At 44.6% G+C, this 21,428-nt stretch overlaps 1 protein-coding gene across 5 annotated transcripts in view; it reads left to right on the forward strand.

Moving 5' to 3' along the window:
- DLEC1 (DLEC1 cilia and flagella associated protein) overlaps positions 1-21,428 on the forward strand; it is a 247,281-nt gene that overhangs the window by 151,201 nt on the left and 74,652 nt on the right. For all 5 annotated transcript variants that reach the window (XM_063921795.1, XM_063921794.1, XM_063921796.1 and 2 more), the window contains exons 23-24: positions 17,984-18,094; positions 19,523-19,647. In XM_063921795.1, coding sequence (XP_063777865.1) covers positions 17,984-18,094; positions 19,523-19,647 — 236 coding nt within the window. The remainder of the gene's footprint in view (positions 1-17,983; positions 18,095-19,522; positions 19,648-21,428) is intronic.

Here is a 21,428-nt window from a genome sequence, read left to right on the forward strand (position 1 = left end):
TCTTTGAGTCGGCATCACCCGTCCATTGGCGGGTCCACAGGGCTCGCCTAGCAGAAATCGCCATGGCGTTGGCTCTTGAACCCAGTAGGCCAACGTCTCTCTGAGCATCTCTTATATATAGGACAGCATCTTTAATGTGACCCAAGGTCAATAAAATGGTATCCTTACCCAGGGTATCAATGTCAGCAGACAAGGTATCTGTCCAAGCCGCTACAGCACTACAAACCCAAGCCGACGCTATCGCCGGTCTGAGCAAGGTACCAGTATGTGTATAAATCGACTTCAAGGTAGTCTCCTGCCTGCGATCAGCAGGATCCTTGAGGGCTGCGGTATCTTGAGACGGCAGCGCCACCTTTTTGGATAAGTGCGTTAACGCCTTGTCCACCCTGGGGGAGGATTCCCACCGCATCCTGTCCTTAGCCGGGAAAGGATACGCCATAAGAATCCTCTTGGGAATCTGCAGTTTTTTGTCTGGAGTTTCCCAAGCCCTTTCAAACAACTCATTTAGCTCATGAGAAGGGGGAAAAGTAACCTCAGGTTTCTTTTCCTTAAACATGTGTACCCTCGTGTCAGGGACAGAGGGGTCATCTGTGATATGCAACACATCTTTTATTGCAATAATCATATAATGAATACTTTTTGCCAACTTTGGCTGCAACCTCGCATCATCGTAGTCGACACTGGAGTCAGAATCCGTGTCGGTATCAGTGTCTGCTACTTGGGATAGCGGGCGCTTCTGAGACCCAGAAGGGCCCTGTGACATAGTGAAAGGCAAGGATTGACTCCCTGCATTTTCCCTGGACTCCGCTTTGTCCAACCTCTTATGTAATAAAATCACATTTGCATTTAAAACATTCCACATATCCAACCAATCAGGTGTCGGCGTTGCCGACGGAGACACCACACTCATTTGCTCCACCTTCTCCCTAGAAGAGCCTTCCGCTTCAGACATGTCGACACACACGTACCGACACCCCCACACACTCAGGGAAATATCTAATGGAGACAGTTCCCCAAAAAGGCCCTTTGGAGAGACAGAGAGAGAGTATGCCAGCACACACCCAGCGCCAAATGACCCTGGAAAAACAATTCCCAGATACACAGCGCTTTTTATATATATATATTCAATATACACTCACTGCGCCAAATATATGTGCCCCCCCCTCTTTTTAAGCCCTCTGTCACCGTGTTCAGCAGGGGAGAGTCTGGGGAGCCAGCTTCTCAGCAGTGCTGTGGAGAAAAACGCGCTGGTTAGTGCTGTGGAATCAAGCTACGCCCCCTCAGCGGCGGGCTTCGGTCCCGCTCAAAAATACAAACAACTGGCGGGGGTCGTATATTTTAATGCCTCAGCAGAATATACACTTAATATTGCCAGCCAAGAGGTTTAATTGCTGCCCAGGGCGCCCCCCCCCTGCGCCTTGCACCCATCCGTGCCTGTAGTGTGTGTGTGTGTGTGGGAGCAATGGCGCTGCGTGTTACCGCTGCGCGTTACCTCAGTGAAGATCAGAAGTCTTCTACCGCCTTTGAAGTCTTCTTTCTTCTTATACTCACCCGGCTTCTATCTTCCGGCTCTGCAAGGAGGACGGCGGCGCGGCTCTGGGACGAACGGCTAGGGTGAGACCTGCGTTCCGATCCCTCTGGAGCTAATGGTGTCCAGTAGCCTAAGAAGCAGAGCCTATCACTTCAGTAGGTCTGCTTCACTCTTCTCAGTCCCACGACGCAGGGAGCCTGTTGCCAGCAGGGCTCCCTGAAAATAAAAAAAAACCTAACAAAATTCTTTTTTCAGAGAAACTCAGGAGAGCTCCCCTGTAGTGCCTCTAGTCTCCTCTGGGCACAGGATCTAACTGAGGTCTGGAGGAGGGGCATAGAGGGAGGAGCCAGTGCACACCCATTCTAAAGTTCTTTATAGTGCCCATGTCTCCTGCGGAGCCCGTCTATACCCCATGGTCCTTACGGAGTCCCCAGCATCCTCTAGGACGTAAGAGAAAAACAAAATACTTTTGCATGTGGGCATCTTTAGTTTCTGCTGTGCTCCTTAGCTAAGCCAGCATATGCCCCTCTCTCAACAGTAAGTATATCAGCACATTTTACTGTACATATAGGGGGTAATTCCAAGTTGATCGCAGCAGGAATTTTGTTAGCAGTTGGGCAAAACCATGGCCCTCATTCCGAGTTGTTCGCTCGCAAGCTGCTTTTAGCAGCTTTGCACACGCTAAGCCGCCGCCTACTGGGAGTGAATCTTAGCTTATCAAAATAGCGAACGAAAGATTCGCAATATTGCGAAAAGACTTCTCTGTGCAGTTTCTGAGTAGCTCGAGGCTTACTCTGCCAGTGCGATCAGTTCAGTGCTTGTCGTTCCTGGTTTGACGTCACAAACACACCCAGCGTTCGCCCAGACACTCCTCCGTTTCTCCAGCCACTCCCGCGTTTTTCCCAGAAACGGCAGCGTTTTTTCACACACACCCATAAAACGGCCTGTTTCCGCCCAGAAACACCCACTTCCTGTCAATCACATTGCGATCACCAGAACGAAGAAAAAACCTTGTAATGCCGTGAGTAAAATACCTAACTGCATAGCAAATTTACTTGGCGCAGTCGCACTGCGGACATTGCGCATGCGCATTAGCGACTAATCGCTCCATTGCGAGAAAAAAATAACGAGCGACCAACTCGGAATGACCACCCATGTGCACTGCAGGGGTGGCAGATATAACATGTGCAGAGAGAGTTATATTTGGGTGGGTTATTTTGTTTCTGTGCAGGGTAAATACTGGCTGCTTTATTTTTACACTGCAATTTAGATTGCAGATTGAACACACAACACCCAAATCTAACTCTCTCTACACATGTTATATCTGTCCCCCCTGCAGTGCACATGGTTTTGCCCAACTGCTAACAAAATTCCTGCAGCGATCAACTTGGAATTACCCCCATAGTGTAAACTTTTGAGCAGTCTTGTATTATTACTCTTTTGATCCCAATTCTAAAATGGAACAGAATGTGCTGGCGCTATTAAAATAAATGTTAAGCCCCCTCCTGCTTGAACACTACTGGATTTATCCGCCCTGTCTTTCCTTCCTATAAGCAGGCGCTGTATTAGAGACTTATGAACCTCCCACTTTTTTTTTCTTTAGTTTCCCTCACCTCCCTCATTAAGGCCCTCATTCCGAGTTGTTCGCTCGTTCTTTTCCTTCGCATCAGTGCGATTTTCCGCTAACTGCGCATGCGCAATGTTCGCACTGCGGCTGTGCCAAGTAAATTTGCTAAGAAGTTTGGTATTTTACTCACGGCATTACGAGGTTTTTTCTTCGTTCTGCTGATCGTTGTGTGATTGACAGGAAGTGGGTGTTTCTGGGCGGAAACTGGCCGTTTTATGGGAGTGTGTGAAAAAACGCTGCCGTTTCTGGGAAAAACGCGGGAGTGGCTGGAGAAACGGGGGAGTGTCTGGCCGAACGCTGGGTGTGTTTGTGACGTCAAACCAGGAACGACAAGCACTGAACTGATCGCACTGGAAGAGCAAGTCTCAAGCTACTCAGAAACTGCAAAGTAAAATCTTTTCGCAATATTGCGAATACTTCGTTTGCAATTCAGCTAAGCTAAGATTCACTCCCAGAGGGCGGCGGCTTAGCGTGTGCATTGCTGCGAAAAGCGGCTAGCGAGCGACCAACTCGGAATGAGGGCCTATGTTGTAATATAAAATGGAAAATCATGATCGGTTGGTGGTGATGTACCTCCATTGCTGCTATTGATTTGACATCTATTGTATTACCTCTCTATGTTGTTAATAAAGTTATTAACAAAAAAAAATAGGATTTTGATAACCTACCGGTAAATCCTTTTCTCCTAGTCCGTAGAGGATGCTGGGGACGACATCAAGACCATGGGGTATAGACGGGATCCGCAGAAGACATGGGCACTCTAAAGACTTTTCATTGGGTGTGAACTGGCTCCTCCCTCTATGCACCTCCTCCAGACCTCAGTTGTAGGAACTGTGCCCAGGGAGACTGACATTTCGAGGAAAGGAATTACTTAACTAGTGGTGAGATATCTACCAACTCACACCCTCAACCATGCCGCACACACGGCATTCAACATAACACACGCCAACAGGCATGAACCAATTGCAGCAACATGCTGAAACCAAGATAACACAACTTGTGTAACTGTAATAACTAAACTGCAGGTAAAGTACGCACTGGGGCGGGCGCCCAGCATCCTCTACGGACTAGGAGAAAAGGATTTACCGGTAGGTTATCAAAATCCTATTTTCTCATATGTCCTAGAGGATGCTGGGGACGACATCAAGACCATGGGGTCTATACCAAAGCTCCAGTACGGGCGGGAGAGTGCGGATGACCCTGCAGCACCGATTGACCAAACTTGAGGTCCTCATCAGCCAAGGTGTCAAACTTGTAGAACTTAGCAAATGTGTTTGACCCTGACCAAGTAGCTGCTCGGCAAAGTTGTAATGCCGAGACCACCCGGGCAGCCGCGCAGGATGAGCCCACCTTCCTAGTGGAGTGGGCCTTTACCGACGTCGGTAACGGCAATCCAGCCGTAGTATGAGCTTGCTGAATCGTATTTCTAATCCAACGTGCAATAGTCTGCTTGGAAGCAGGACAGCCAATCTTGTTGTGATCACACAGGACAAATAGAGTCTCTGTTTTCCGTATACGAGCCGTTCTAGCAACATAGATTTTCAAAGCTCTAACCACATCTAGAGATTTTGATTCAGTGAATGTGTCAGTAACTACTGGCACTGCAATAGGTTGGTTTATGTGGAAAGATGAAACCACCTTCGGAAGAAAATGTTGATGAGTCCTCAACTCTGCCCTATCTTCATGGAAGATCAGGTAAGGGCTCTTGTGAGACAAGGCCCCCAATTCAGACACCCGCCTTGCGGATGCCAAAGCCAAAAGCATCACCACTTTGCAAGTGAGAAACTTCAACTCTATCTTTTGTAGTGGCTCAAACCAATCCGATTGAAGGAATTGCAATACCACGTTAAGGTCCCATGGTGCCACTGGAGGCACGAATGGAGGCTGGATGTGCAGAACCCCTTTCACAAAGGTCTGAACCTCTGGAAGAGAGGCCAATTGTTTCTGGAAGAACACTGACAAGGCCGAAATCTGGACCTTGATTGATGCCAATCGGTAGCCCGCCTCCACACCATCCTGCAAAAAATGGAGAAAACGTCCTAAATGAAACTCTTCCGTAGGAGCTTTCTTGGATTCACACCAAGATACATATTTTCTCCAAATACGGTGGTAATGTTTCGACGTTACTCCCTTTCTGGCCTGAATAAGGGTGGGGATGACTTCGGGAATACCCTTCCTGGCTAGGATACGGCGCTCAACAGCCATGCCGTCAAACGTAGCCGCGGTAAGTCTTGGTAGACACACGGCCCCTGCTGCAGCAGGTCCTCTCGAGGAGGAAGAGGCAGAGGATCTCCTATGAGTAACTGCTGAAGATCTAGGTACCAAGCCCTCCTTGGCCAGTCTGGGGCAATGAAGATTGCTCGAACCCTTGTTTTTCTTATGATCCTGAGTACTTTTGGGATCAGCGAAAGTGGAGGGAGACATACACTGACGGAAACACCCACTGGGTCACCAGTGCATCCACTGCTACTGATTGAGGGTCTCTCGACCTGGAACAGTATCTCTGAAGCTTCTTGTTGAGACGGGACGCCATCATGTCTATTTGAGGAACTCCCCAAAGACTTGTCACCTCTGCGAAGACTTCTTGGTGGAGGCTCCACTTTCCTGGATGGAGATCGTGTCTGCTGAGGAAGTCTGCTTCCCTGTTGTCTACTCCCGGAATGAATATTGCCGACAGAGCTTGTAGATGTTTTTCTGCCCAGTGGAGGATTTTTGTCGCCTCTGCCATTGCTGCTCTGCTTTTCGTTCCGCCCTGCCTGTTTATGTATGCGACTGCTGTTACATTGTCCGCCTGGATCTGCACGGGACGGTCTTGAAGAAGATGTACCGCTTGTTGAAGGCCGTTGTAAATGGCTCTTAGCTCCAGAACGTTTATGTGAAGGTAGGCTTCTTGTTGTGACCAACGTCCCTGGAAGTTTTCTCCCTGAGAGACTGCTCCCCAGCCTCGGAGACTTGCATCCGTGGTTACCAGGACCCAGTCCTGAATCCCGAACCTGCGTCCCTCTAGTAGGTGAGAGCTGTGTAACCACCACACTAGCGAAATCCTGTTTTTTGATGACAGGATTATCTATCTGTGCATGTGTAGGTGTGACCCCGACCACTTGTTCAACAGGTCCCACTGGAATACTTTGGCATGGAACCTGCCAAACTTTATGGCCTCGTAAGCCGCCACCATCTTCCCCAACAACCGAATGAACTGATGGATCGACACACTTGATGGTTTCAATATCTGTTTTACCATTTTCTGGATTTCCAGAGCCTTTTCCAGCGGAAGAAATACTCTCTGAACTTCTGTGTCCAGAATCATCCCGAGGAAAGACAACCTTGTTGTCGGTTCCAACTGTGACTTTGGGTAATTTATGATCCACCCGTGTTGTTGGAGTATTGACAGCGAGAGTGATATGTTTTCTAACAACTGCTCCCTGGATCTCGCCTTTATCAGGAGGTCGTCCAGATAAGGAATTATATTGACGCCTTTCTGACGAAGGAGAACCATCATCTTCGCCATCACCTTGGTGAATACCCTCGGCGCCGTGGAGAGACCGAAAGGTAATGTCTGGAATTGGTAATGGCAATCCTGAACCGCGAATCTCAGGTAAACCTGGTGAGGAGGATAAATGGGAACATGCAGGTAAGCATCCTTTATGTCCACCGACACCAAGTAGTCCCCCTCCTCCAGACTTGAAACTTTTTAGGTAACCATTCAGATCCTTTAGATTTAGGATCGGTCTGACCGAGCCGTCCGGCTTCGGAACCACAAAGAGGCTTGAATAAAAAACCCTCCCTTGTTGTGACAACGGTACCAGGACTACGACCTGGTCTTGACATAATTTTTGGATTGTTGCTGTTACTGCTTCTCTTTCTGACGGAGAAACTGGCAAGGTCGATTTGAAAAATCGGCATGGGGAACGTCTTGAAACTCCAGTTTGTACCCCTGGGATACTATTTGCAATACCCAGGAATCCAGGCCAAACAGAATCCAATCCTGGCTGAAGAGTCTGAGATGTGCCCCCACCCGAGCGGCCTCCCGCAAGGGAGCTCCAGCGTCATGCTGGGGATTTGGCAGAAGTAGGGGTAGACTTCTGCTCTTGGGAACCTGTTGCCACTGTGGGCTTCTTTCCCCTTCCCCTGCCTGCATAGAAGGGGGAACCTCTCGTCTTTTTGTATTTATTGGGTCAAAAGGACTGCATTTGCGGGTGATAGATCTTTTTTGCCGGTGCAGGCACAGAGGGCAAAAATGTCGACTTACTTGCGGTAGCCGCCGAGACTAACGCATCCAGGCCATCGCCAAATAAGGCCTCACCTTTATATGGGAGAGTCTCCATGTTTCTTTTGCAATTTGCATCCGCGTTCCACTGGCGAATCCACAACGCCCGCCTAGCCGATACTGCCATGGTAGCGGCCTGTGAACTCAAGAGTCCAATATCCTTCATTACTTCCAGCATGTAGGCGACAGTGTCCTTGATATTCCCTAACTTAAGGAGTATCTCATCTTTATCAATCGTGTCAATTCCTGATGACACGCTTTCTGACCATTTTTCAATAGCGCAACTCACCCATGCGCAGGCAATAGTGGGCCTAATCAGTGTGCCATTGGTAACATAAATGGATTTCAATGTCGTTTCCATTTTGCGGTCTGCCGGCTCTTTAAGAGAAGCCATGCCAGGAGCAGGGAGAATTACCTTCTTTGTCAACCTGGAAAGTGCACTGTCTAACACAGGGGGTGACTCCCATTTTTTCCTGTCCTCAGCCGGGAAAGTGTAAGCTACGTGAATCCTTTTGGGAATACGAAATCTTTTATCAGGATTCACCCACATCCCTTCAAACAGAGCATTTAGTTCGTGTGAAGGGGGGAACGTGACTCTGGACAACACTGATCCAGGCGCTCATCGATTTATACTAATCAATATCCTTAATTTTTAGCGTAATTTAAGCTGCAGCCTCAGTCCAGCTGTACTTGTGTTCGTACAGCTAAATTTGATTATGAAGTAGGGGGCTAGCTTGCTCTCCTTCCTCAAAACCCAAAAATGTAGAAAGAAAAAAGGAAATGACTGATTGCGCTATATTACCAGGTGCGTATATGAATAAAGACACATTTGAAATATACCTCTCTGTTTTTTTTAATTCAAAGAATCACAGATATAAATATATAAAAACACAATATGCATGCATATTCAATATGAGCTCACTTAAAAACTCTAACACTAATTCTATGTTTAAGCATCCAGTGTAAAAATCTGTTTTAGGAGCAGTTTTATTTTTTCCACTGCTGTATACAAATAACTGATATTCCCGCTACAATAAATGATGTTTTTCCCAATATATTGGGACTCAGTCCTCTGAGTAGAGACACAGTTCCTGTTTGTGTACTGTCCCACAGTTTATGTACTGTCAATTTAAGACAAGTGAATGCCGCTTACCGCCGCAGCCGTGAGCACGGACGTGCTGGGGAGATCCTCGCTGTGCACATCGGCGTATATAGCTCTCCTCTCTCCCGTCTCTCTTTAGCGGTGGTAGCGGTTTAAATGATCTCCACCCCTCGGCATACTGGAGCCGCTTGTATACGGACGTGTGCAGGGCAGACCCTCCACCTGGCTGACCGCGTCTCCTCCGATTGTGGCTCAACCAGAGCAGCAGGTGTGTAGAGTCTCGTCGGTTGTCCTTAGCTCTCAGCCCAGCGGGGCAGATCCAAATGTTGGGTGTCTCTTGTCAGGGTGAACAGCAGATCCTCTAACGCGTTTCGCACACAGGTGCTTTTTCAAAGAGTAATGTGCTTTCTATTCCAATACCTTTTATATACCTGATCACCCTGATTGGGCATTTTTCCTATTGGTCCAGGTCAAGACACAGGTGTGTTATATCATTAGCATTCTGCTTTATACTGCTCTGTCTTAACCTGATTTGCATAGCTGGGACACTTTTATTTAATATCAAGCATATAAAAAATACCTACATATAACATAGTGCTACAAACGTTTATCAAGGAGAGATGCAATTAATTTCACATCTAATTGTTTATAAACCAAAGATTAAAAAATAAAAATACAAAAATATATATGTATCATAATTCCAGGTCTAGCTCACCCGGGACTCAAACTCTAGACCTCATTCATAGTAAACCAAAGCTCTAACCACTATCCTAATGAATGCTCACAATTTCTTTAGAATATTTCTCGATCTATATTGACTTAATTATCCTTCTATTGTATTCATTATGAGACATTTCACATAGCTTGAAACGTTCTTAGTTTAATATACAGACATTTTATACGAGGCATCCTATAATATATTTAGACTAGGCTTGTTACCTATTGCAGAAGAATAATTATAAATCCTTGTCAATATTGAAAATACTATTAGAAATCACTATGTGTAAACTAAACAATTCATATATATATACACAGCATGTATTTGCCTAGTTCGATCTTATTATGTATTCATTTTTAGCTAAAATAGCCAAAGAATTTCTTCATTTAATGTATACAACATCATATAATGTATTCTAACCGGACATACTGTCCATCGGGAAAATATTGATTATAAATCCTTATGAATATAGGGAGTACTTTTTTTGAAAATCAAGTGGATACGGCGGGACAAGTTTTTATGCATAAATAAATTAAGCACATATATCCACCTCAGGGGTTGAACTCCAAACTGAGTCCACACTAAACCCCTGTCTTAACCACTTTGCCACAACAGCTTGTGATTCTGGTGTGGCTTTTTCTTTTATCTGTATCTTCTATAATTTTCATCTTTCAAGTTATCTCTTTCTATACAGGGCAAATTGACTACTCGAAAATGGCTGACTGATTGAAACTTCAAATTTTAATGTACATTCTAGTAATCTTGGAACATGCCTGCATACACTCCGTATCCAACACCCACAGGGCACACACAATCACATTGTTCTAACTGGTACGAGGGTCCAAACTTATGGGCCCCCATGTTTTTGATATATCAGCTAGGTGTATTTGTGTGATCACCCTACCCTTTCATGTAGACCCAATTCGTCGACTCTTACTTGGGACTATTTTACTGACCCACCCTATTTCTTCCCCCCACAAGAGTTATTTCAGAAAGCGGTAATCTAACTTTCTATCTCCCTAGCTAAGGGATTTTCTTTCTTACCTACATAAAAGATTCAAAATCAATATTTTCATTTAACCCATATGGGTGAATAGTTTTTAATTTAAGGATCCAAAGTGCTTCTTTAGAACTAAGGTTTCTAAATCTTTCTCCCCCTCTTTTTGTGTTTTTAATATATTGTACCCCCATTACTGTGAGGCCCTCAATGTGTCCTCCATGTTCTTCCGCAATGTGTCTAGTCACACTGTGGAATGGGTACTTCTTCATTATATTCAATCGATGCTCTCGGAATCTGGTTTTGAGTGCTCTAGTGGTTCGACCCACATATTTTAGTTCACATTGGCACTGTAACACATATATGCAGTAGACTGAATTGCAATTAATAAATTCCTCAATTCTGAAGACCTCTTTATTAACGTGTGACCTTATTTCTGTGACTTTGTTCTTCATAAAACTACATGTGATACAGTTGGTTTTCCCACATCTATGGCAACCTGTGAGATTTGTAGTGGACAACCATGTTTTTTTAGCTTCTAGTTTATCCATACTTTTTAACATACTTGGTGCTAAATATGATTTTAAATTTCTATTTTTCTTAAAGATTACTTTCAACTGCGGGTGTATGACTTTCTATAGAAATTATCTCTAAAGATGAGTTCTTATTTTTGTTTATTAAATTCCCTATCACACCAATATTTTACCACATTCCAAAAATCCATAAATCACTCACAACACCCCCCGGGAGACCTATAATTTCTGGTATTGGGGCCCTCACTTCCAACCTTTCACAGTTTATTGATTATTTTTTGCAGAAACATGTGACAAATCTAAGATCACACATGCGGGACACTATGCATTTGATTAACATTCTAAAGAATATGGAATGGAAGTCAAGTTGTATATTTCTTTCACTTGACGTACAGGCGCTGTACACACATATAGCACATCAATTGGGTGTAAACTCTATAGCATTCTATTTAAACACCGATGTAGAGATTTCGGATAAACTTAGAAGATTTATACTAGATTCCATCACTTTTATTTTGACTCACAATTATTTTTGTTTGAGGACACGTTTTATTTACAGCTGGTGGGTACGGCCATGGGCACCAGGTTCGAGCCCAGCTTTGCTAATTTATATATGGGAAGGTTTGAAGAAGAACACATTTGGAAGGGTCCCTTCAGCGCGAACCTGGTGTACTATGGCCAGTACATAGATGATTTGCTTATAATTTGGGATGGTGGTGCACAATTGGTTTCTGAGTTTGTCACTTATCTTAACACTAATGATTATAATTTAAAATTCACTCATTGTTTGGATCAGAACTCAGTTAATTTCTTGGATTTGACTATTTCCTCGGATAACTCAAACATCATTACAACAAATTACAGAAAGGCAGTAGACACTAATAACTTTTTACACTATTCAAGTGGACACTACAAACCTTGGTTGAGAAATGTACCACAGAGTCAATTTAATCGTCTACATAGAAATTGTACTAATAAGGATATGTATATAAAACAGTCCAACATTATGCTTGAAGATTTTGAAAAGAGAGGATATCCTAAGTCCTTATTAGAATTTGCATATACAAAAAGTATAAATCTGGATAGGAATACACTTCTACAGTCCAAACAGAAAAAAATATGGATTCTAAGGACTCTATAGACAAACAATCACAGTTATTCTTTATGTCAAAATATAATAATAAATCTGGGGAAATTAAAAAAACCTTAACAATTTTTTTTGGCATTTTGCAGCAAGATCATGTTCTACAGAAAGTCATACAAGCGCAGTTGAAAGTAATCTTTCAGAAAAATAGAAATTGAAAATCATATTTAGCACCAAGTATGTTAAAAAGTATGGATAAACTAGAAGCTTAAAAAACATGGTTGTCCACTACAAATCTCACAGGTTGCCATAGATGTGGAAAAACCAACTCTATCACATGTAGTTTTATGAAGAACAAAGTCACAGAAATAAGGTCACACGTTAATAAAGAGGTCTTCAGAATTGAGGAATTTATTAATTGCAATTCAGTCTACTGCATATATGTGTTACAGTGCCAATGTGGACTACAATATGTGGGTCGAACCACTAGAGCACTCAAAACCAGATTCCTAGAGCATCGATTGAATATCATGAAGAAGTACCCATTCCACAGTGTGTCTAGACACATTGCGGAAGAACATGGAGGACACATTGAGGGCCTCACAGTAATGGGGGTACAACATATTAAAAACACAAAAAGAGGGGGAGACAGATTTAGAAACCTTAGTTCTAAAGAAGCACTTTGGATCTTTAAATTAAAAACTATTCACCCATATGGGTTAAATGAAAATATTGATTTTGAATCTGTTATGTAGGTAAGAAAGAAAATCCCTTAGCTAGGGAGATAGAAAGTTAGATTACCGCTTTCTGATATAACTCTTGTGGGGGGAAGAAATAGGGTGGCTCAGTAAAATAGTCCCAAGTAAGAGTTGACGAATTGGGTCTACATGAAAGGGTAGGGTGATCACACAAATACACCTAGCTGATATATCAAAAACATGGGGGCCCATAAGTTTGGACCCTCGTACCAGCTAGAACAATGTGATTGTGTGTGCCCTGTGGGTGTTGGATACGGAGTGTATGCAGGCATGTTCCAAGATTACTAGAATGTACATTAAAATTTGAAGTTTCAATCAGTCAGCCATTTTCGAGTAGTCATTTTGCCCTGTATAGAAAGAGATAACTTGAAAGATGAAAATTATAGAAGATACAGATAAAAGAAAAAGCCACACCAGAATCACAAGCTGTTGTGGCAAAGTGGTTAAGACAGGGGTTTAGTGTGGACTCAGTTTGGAGTTCAATCCCTGAGTGAGGTGGATATATGTGCTTAATTTATTTATGCATAAAAACTTGTCCCGCTGTATCCACTTGATTTTCAAAAAAAGTACTCCCTATATTCATAAGGATTTATAATCAATATTTTCCCGATGGACAGTATGTCCGGTTATAATACATTATATGATGTCGTATACATTAAATGAAGAAATTCTTTGGCTATTTTAGCTAAAAATGAATACATAATAAGGTCGAACTAGGCAAATACATGCTGTGTATATATATATATGAATTGTTTAGTTTACACATAGTGATTTCTAATAGTATTTTCAATATTTACAAGGATTTATAATTATTCTTCTGCAATAGGCAACAAGCCTGGTCTGAATATATTATAGGATGTCTCGTATAAAATGTCTGTATATTAAACTAAGAATGTTTCAAGCTATATGAAATGTCTCATAATGAATACAATATAAGGATAATTAAGTCAATATAGATCGAGAAATATTCTAAAGAAATTGAGAGCATTCATTAGGATAGTGGTTAGAGCTTTGGTTTACTATGAATGGGGTCTAGAGTTTGAGTCCCGGGTGAGCTAGACCTGGAATTATGATACATATATATTTTTGTATTTTTATTTTTTAATCTTTGGTTTATAAACAATTTGTTATGCACACCAGTGCCTGCAGGAAAGTACTGGTGTCAGAACTGTTATGCACTCCAGTGTCTGCAGGAATGTACTGGTGTTTGAACTGTTATGCAAAACAGATGGACTCACAGACAAACTGGGGGATATGACATAATGTACACAGAAGGTGATAGGGTAACAAAATACACACAAAGTGAACAGAGAAGCCCAGAGGCTAAGGAACTGGGTATCTCCCTTGTATGAGAACTGCTCAGATGGAAAAGCAAGATGTTGTGTTTTAATACGTAGAGAACCCGAAATGCTGTTGCTAAGGGCAACAGCAAAACCCTAAAGGGTTACCAACGGGTGTGGCAGTAAACTCCTTGGTCAGAGATGGAATGATAGACACAAGGAGAATCTCCACAATCCTAATTCTCACTTGCAGTGCACAGGTTTTAGCTTACTGCCACTAAACTGACCCCTGACACCTAGCACAGTGAGACAGGATTAGACAGGCAAGTCTTAGAATACAGCCGCAAACTTGCTAAGTTCACAGAGTAGTAACAGAACCCCAGCAAGCTAAACGACTGACTCCAGTCTTACTGCTAGGTCTGGATTGGCAGAGTGTAATACCAAATCCCCAGGCCTATTTGCAGTAAGCAACAAACAAATACAAAGCTACACAGTACTGGCTAACTTTCATGAACTGACTAACCAACAAAGATTCAGCAGCATCTGCTTACCCTGAAAAGAGGCCTTATAAAGCAGGTGCTGTCCACGCCCCACTCAGACCTCACAGACTGTGAGCACAAAAACCAGCACCGGATCCCCTGCCGTGCACAGAGCCTATAACCACTGCACAGCAAAAGACCCGAACCGGAGTATCAGCTGCGCTCAGGTTACTCCACTAGCACTTGTCTCCCGTTTGCCATGACGACGTGGCAGCACAGGGCAGGAGACCCTAACACAATTAGATGTGAAATTAATTGCATCTCTCCTTGATAAACGTTTGTAGCACTATGTTATATGTAGGTATTTTTTTTAAAGCTTGATATTAATTAAAAGTGTCCCAGCTATGCAAATCAGGTTAAGACAGAGCAGTATAAAGCAGAATGCTAATGATATAACACACCTGTGTCTTGACCTGGACCAATAGGAAAAATGCCCAATCAGGGTGATCAGGTATATAAAGGTATTGGAATAGAAAGCACATTACTCTTTGAAAAAGCACCTGTGTGCGAAACGCGTTAGAGGATCTGCTGTTCACCCTGACAAGAGACACCCCACATTTGGATCTGCCCCGCTGGGCTGAGAGCTAAGGACAACCGACGAGAATCTACACACCTGCTGCACCGGTTGAGCCACAATCGGAGGAGACGCGGTCAGCCAGGTGGAGGGTCTGCCCTGCACACGTCCGTATACAAGCGGCTCCAGCACGACGAGGGGTGGAGATAATTTAAACCGCTACCATCGCTAAAGAGAGACGGGAGAGAGGAGAGCTATATACGCCGCTGTGCACAGCGAGGATCTCCCCAGCACGTCCGTGCTCATGGCTGCGGCTGTAAGCAGCACTCACTTGTCTTAAATTGACAGTACATAAACTGTGGGACAGCACACAAACAGGAACTGTGTCTCTACTCAGAGGTCTGAGTCCCAATATATTGGGAAAAACATCATTTATTGTTGCGGGAATATCAGTTATTTGTATACAGCAGTGGAAAAAATAAAACTGCTGCTAAAACAGATTTTTACACTGGATGCTTAAACATAGAATTAGTGTTAGAGTTTTTAAGTTAGCTCATATTGAATATGCATGCATATTGTGTTTTTATATATTTATATCTGTGATTCTTTGAATTAAAAAAAACAGAGAGGTATATTTCAAATGTGCCTTTATTCATATACGCACCTGGTAATATAGCGCAATCAGTCATTTCCTTTTTTCTTTCTTAGATTCAGACTTATCTAATCTACGGTTAATCAGATGCATACTGTCACGTATCTCTTTCACCCATGCAGCCTCTTGGTGTGCCGGTAGCGCCACCACATTACAACTCTGTGTCCCTAAAATGGCTTCCTACGGGGAGGAACTCCCTGCCTCAGACATGCCTCACACGTGTACAGCACACTCACAGACACACTGGGACTTATTTTGGGGACAGACCCACAGTAAAATCTGTCAGAGGGACACAGGATAGGAGCAGCCAGTTCACTATCCCAGCGCCAGTATTTCCAGTATTTCCTGTGAACACAGTATGTCCACAGCCTAACAGCGCTTTTTAAATAGTAATATACACTATCAAATGCACCACAATCGCTTTGTGCCCCCCCCTTAATAGCATCCTGTACTTGTCAGAAGTGGAGGAGAGGACCAGCTTGTTCTCTGCAGCCTGAGGAGAGAGAGAAAATGGCGCTGAGTAGTGTGCTGGCTGCCTGAGGAAGAAGCTCCACCCCCGTAATGGCGCGTCCTTACACTCATACAAACACAGTAATATTTATACTGGCGGGGGTAGGGCTGTGCCAGTGGCAACTTATGCCCCCTTTTAGCCAGTTTGAGGTATTTTTCTTGCTGCCCAGGGCGCCCCCCCACGCCCTGCACCCTGTAGTGCCTGTGTGTGTGGGCAGCAATGGCGCGCTGCGCTCCCGCCAGCCGCGCCGCACCTCAGCCGTCACTTACTTGATAGAAGATCATTCTTCTTATACTCACCTGTTTTCTGACTTCTGGCTCTGTGAGGAGGGGTGACGGCATGCTGTGGGATTGAGCATCTAGACACGGCTAGCGTTCAGTTCCCTTCATGAGCTAATGGTGTCCTGTCAGCCAGAAGCAGAGCCATGAAACTCTGAGGACGTTAGTTCTGCTTCTGCCTCCTCAGTCCCATGAAGCAGGGAGTCTGATGCCAGCAGATCTCCCTGAAAATAAAAAACCTAACATAAGTCTTTTCAGTGAAACTCAGTAGCGCTCCTCAGAGTGCATCCAGTCGACCTGGGCACATTTCTAAAACGGAGGTCTGGAGGAGGGGCATAGAGGGAGGAGCCAGTTCACACCCAATGAAAAGTCTTTAGAGTGCCCATGTCTCCTGCGGATCATGTCTATACCCCATGGTCTTAATGTCGTCCCCAGCATCCTCTAGGACGCATGAGAAAATGTAACTAGGTAAATGGTAATACATCTTTCCCCCTGCAGTGCTACATGGTAATGGGAAGTTGCAAAACTCATAGCGCAGTGCAGAACTTTATTTTTGCACCTGTGAGCCTAGATGTTCTGCACGCCATACATCATGGTGCCCCTGTAATCTCTGCTCTTAGGAATTATCTCCAAAAACTGTGCCTGCAGTATGTGTGTGGAGAGTTATGCAGTTTGTAAGCATCCCGAATCTTACCTCCTGGGAATAACCCTTTCACTAAATTAATTTTTTTTTGTTACTGGTAAAATATTGCTTGCTTGCCCATTTTTATGGTTTAAATAGATTAGTGAAGGAATATCAGAGATACTATTTTGCGTGTAAAGTTTTGGTTACATTTGGCAAAGCTGACATAGAGATGCACTGCAGTGTATTGGACATACTTACCAAATCCCAAATGTTGGGGATTCTCCCAGATTCCTGAGAGAGAGCGCCACTCTCCTGCATGCCTCCCATTTCCCGGGTGAAGTGGGCAGTCTGGCAGCTAGATTATGTGATTATGTGACATTGAATTGAATCATTGTGGCCCCGCTTCCCTATGTACAATGCTTACTTTGAACACCAGGTGTGTATGTGTGGATAGGGCACCACGTCTCCTGCATTTCTACATGGTTGCCCATGCCAGGTTCTTCAAAAATTGGTTCTTCAAAAATTGGCAAATTAGGCATTGAAAGATGCAAGATTTTCACATAAAAAGTATAGGTGTGGACCTGGTCTCCACCTTCTCTGGGCTGGGGCAGAAATCGGGCACTTTTGCTAAGCGGAAATGGCCAAGCGGACCATTTGTATAGCAAGGAACACTCCTAAAATGCACCCTCTCCATCCCAAAATACTTTCCATAATCTCACTCAAATGAAATCTTGTTTTTGCACAAAACACAGAATGCCCACACTCCTTCCTACTTTTCCCAATGTCTATTGTGTACTTCTGCTCTTCCCCAAACTTGGACATTGTGCTCTGTATAACTGAGCACTTTGGTGAACATCTAAATGCACTAATGTGAATGTTGGCAGTGCACACAACACCTGCAAAAAGGATTTGGGGATTCAAAATATGTTGTCTGAGTAATAGTTATTCATTGTTCTACTTTCTACAGCTATTGGCAAGCCATTCTAGTGTTTGCGCGGCAAGTGTTAGTCCATCAAGTGGTGTGTTAGGACCTAATAAAGAGGCTGAGATGTGCGTGACGCTGATCCTTCATACCTTGGTGAGTTACCTAAATTGCAATACTATTGTTTGTCCAGATGTCTACAGTGATGTCTAAAGGCCTCTTGGCTCCAATGCAAAATTTAACCTGCCTCCGCCCCTCCTTTGCCCAGATTATAACCCAACCTCAATATATGGGTGGCACAGATACTCTTTTCATGTTTACACTTTGCATAGGAAATCTTTCTTTTATAGAAAGATCTTTGCCCATCCTCCAATCCTCACTTACCTATTTGCGGCACTCATAAACTGCATTCTAAGGTGGTCGCAGCTCCTTTCATTGCCGCAAATAATAAGTTTTAGCATATTGTGCTCGCGCAGAAGTCATGCATCTGAGTCGGACGGATCTTGGCCAGTTCTCTCTTGGTGGAATTGAGCATATTGGAGTGGCAGCGGTGCTGTCACATGGGAGTGTCATGGAAGTGTAACGGGTGTAGCTACACTTCCATGTTATTCTCAGTGTTGCGCACAGAGTAGGGGAACCTGTGTCTGACAGGTCTCCTGCACCCAGCATAGAGCAGGTGCAAGTGTTGGAACTAATGACTATGGTTGTGGATGTTGATGGAAAACAAAAAAAGTGTATGGTGCTGCTCTCCGCTTACAGCCTCACATTAGCCCTTTGGGGAATTGCATTAGCATAAGGTAGTAAATCAGGCTTCCATGGCTACCCGCAAACACAGACATTGTGTGTTCATCTCAAAATCTGCCCGTAGTTCTTTCCCATGAGTGTTCTATGCCCAGAGACATCCATAATGTTATGTTCCTCTCTATGGTCATAGATGCTAATAGCTCTGTAGGAGCTTGGAGCCTTCACACCTTTATTTAAAGATTACAGTGGACAAGGAGGCTGTGCAGACCTTAAACTCTGGGCCTAAAACATGTATAAATGCACATACAATCTCTCAGGCTGCAGAATTGCTAATCATCATAAAGTGAAGCAGTCGCCCAGGCAAAAAGATAGACACCCACCGGAGCCATCGCAAATTACCACCAACGCAATAATGAGAAACATTGAGTCTATGGTCGCGCAGACTAGCCACGGCAGTAGCGATGCTGCGTACATGATTGCAGCTGAAGGCAGATACATGCCCAATCCTGGGCTTTTATATGTATGTCCAGTGTGTGTGTTAAGGGAGTGTTGCAGGCCTGTCAGTGCATGCTTCAATGGTGCTACCGATAGTGAAGTATAAAGACGTTCAAATGACAACGTGCATGGACGCTGAAAGTGACCACCTCACTGGTTGCACAGTCAGGCATACCTATGTGCACATGGAGTCACGAGCCAGTTTATTATCTACATTTGTAATACTAATAAGGGGCAACAGTACATTACCTAAATGTTTGTCACTCGTACACCCTAGCTAGAAAGCTGCTGAGATCTATTTCCATGGAGTCCCTCCATAACCTGTTCTATTGGTGTGGTGTTTAGGATGAAGTGAAAGATCTGCCAATGTGCTGCTTAGTTGAAGACATGAAGGAACCTCTGGTTTTGACTGTGAACGCAAAAGCCCAAGGTCTATACGTCAGCTACTCCTTGCCTACTGTAGGAGAGAGGTGAGGATGTACACGTGTTTCTTCCACTCTTGTGTCTAATACTGTTTCCTGATCAGCAGACAATGAGCCTCCTAATTATGGGGGTAATTCAGACCTGATTGCTTGGGTGCATTTTTTGCAGCGGTGCGATCAGATAGTCGCCGCCTACAGGGGGAGGGGAAAAGGTCTGTGCAGGTGTGCAATCGCATTTGTAGAGGAGCTGCACAAACATCAGTGTGTGCAGTCTCTGCTCAGCCCAGAACTTACTCTTCCTCTGCGATGTAATCCTGCTGATCGGGTCTGGAGCTGGCGTCAGACACCCTCCCTGAAAACGGCTGGTCCTGCCTGCATTTTTCCGGACACTCCTGTAAAACGGTTGCCACCCACAAACGGCCTTTTCCTATCAATCACCTTGCGATCGCCCGTGTGATCACTTTTTTCACACCATCCCGTCGCTGGGCATGTCAGTAAAGCCCCCCCCGCCCACACACTCACTCCTGCAGAAATGCAAAAGCATCGCACAGTGGTGATGCTTTTGCATTTGAGGAGTAACTCCCAGCCAGCGCAGCTCCTGCGGCTGGCCGGGAGAACCTCTTCGCTGCCGGGGTCACAGTGGCACGGCGGCTTGACGCCGCCGTCCAGCCCCCTCCCGCCCAGCGACCGCCTCTGCCTGTCAATCAGGTAGAGGTGATCGCTACAGTACAACAGCCGTCGGGCGTCCAGCATGCGCCGGCGCATGCGCAGATCCGACCCGATCGTTGCGCTGCGATAAACTGCAGCGATCGATTGGGTCAGAATGACCCACATTGTCTTCTTCTTGCATTATGAGCAGCACTGCCACACTGCCCCCTGCAGCTGAAGGCTTAAGATAACAAACAGTACAAGTCCTAGCGGAGGCAACCTATTTGCTGTGTAGGGGAGATCATAGTATTATTGAACAGCCCCTTTAAAGGGATATTCTGTGGAAAGTGGAACAAGATGGTCAAGTAAGCATATCAGGGCAATCAGTAGCTGGTCCCCATCAAACAGGTCTTCCTCCCATCAAGTCCTCTCACATGAGGTGAGAGGTGAAAAATTCATAGTAATATTTATCTGCATACCAAACACTGGGGCAAATGTATTAAGCCTGGAGAAGTGATAAAGCAGTGATAAGTGGAAGGTAATAATGCACCAGCCAATCATTACGAGTTTGAAAAATGGCAGTTAGGAGCTGATTGGCTAGTGCGTTATCACCTTCCTTTTATCACAGCTTTATCACTTCTCCAGGCTTAATATATCTGCCCCCCCCCCCCGTGACATTACATGCAGCACCCAGCTCCTGTCACTGTGCAGGAGCCAGCACAACACACACACACTAGTCCCTGGGTGCAGCCCGTGACCCCCGGGGCACCCGGAGTGAGGCCACGCCCCTACCCATGAGACCACACCCACTTTCTACCATTGCGCACTGCATTATCACCTCCCTCCCCTCCGGGTGTCACCAGTGACAGTGACGCCTCTGCCATGCTTGTAGCAGCTGGCCCTAAGATCTACACCTGCAGCCCTGAGTGTTTGCCCCTGTGACTTGTTGATCATCACAGTGAAGCAGATGCTTACAGGAACTGCAGGGGCTTGGATTGAAAAGAAAAAAATTGATGAATATAAAGGGTATACATGGTATAAACACAGTCTCACCTGCACCACATCCCGTTAGAATCTCTCCCTCAATTAGGTTCCTCTGCAGAGCAGTCACTTTAAGTTGAGTTCTGTTGTATAAATTGGTCACGTTCCGCAGAAGCATGACCGGAACACCAACTGTCAGT

This window comes from Pseudophryne corroboree, chromosome 5 (genome assembly GCF_028390025.1).
Source record: "Pseudophryne corroboree isolate aPseCor3 chromosome 5, aPseCor3.hap2, whole genome shotgun sequence".
Taxonomy (NCBI): domain Eukaryota; kingdom Metazoa; phylum Chordata; class Amphibia; order Anura; family Myobatrachidae; genus Pseudophryne; species Pseudophryne corroboree.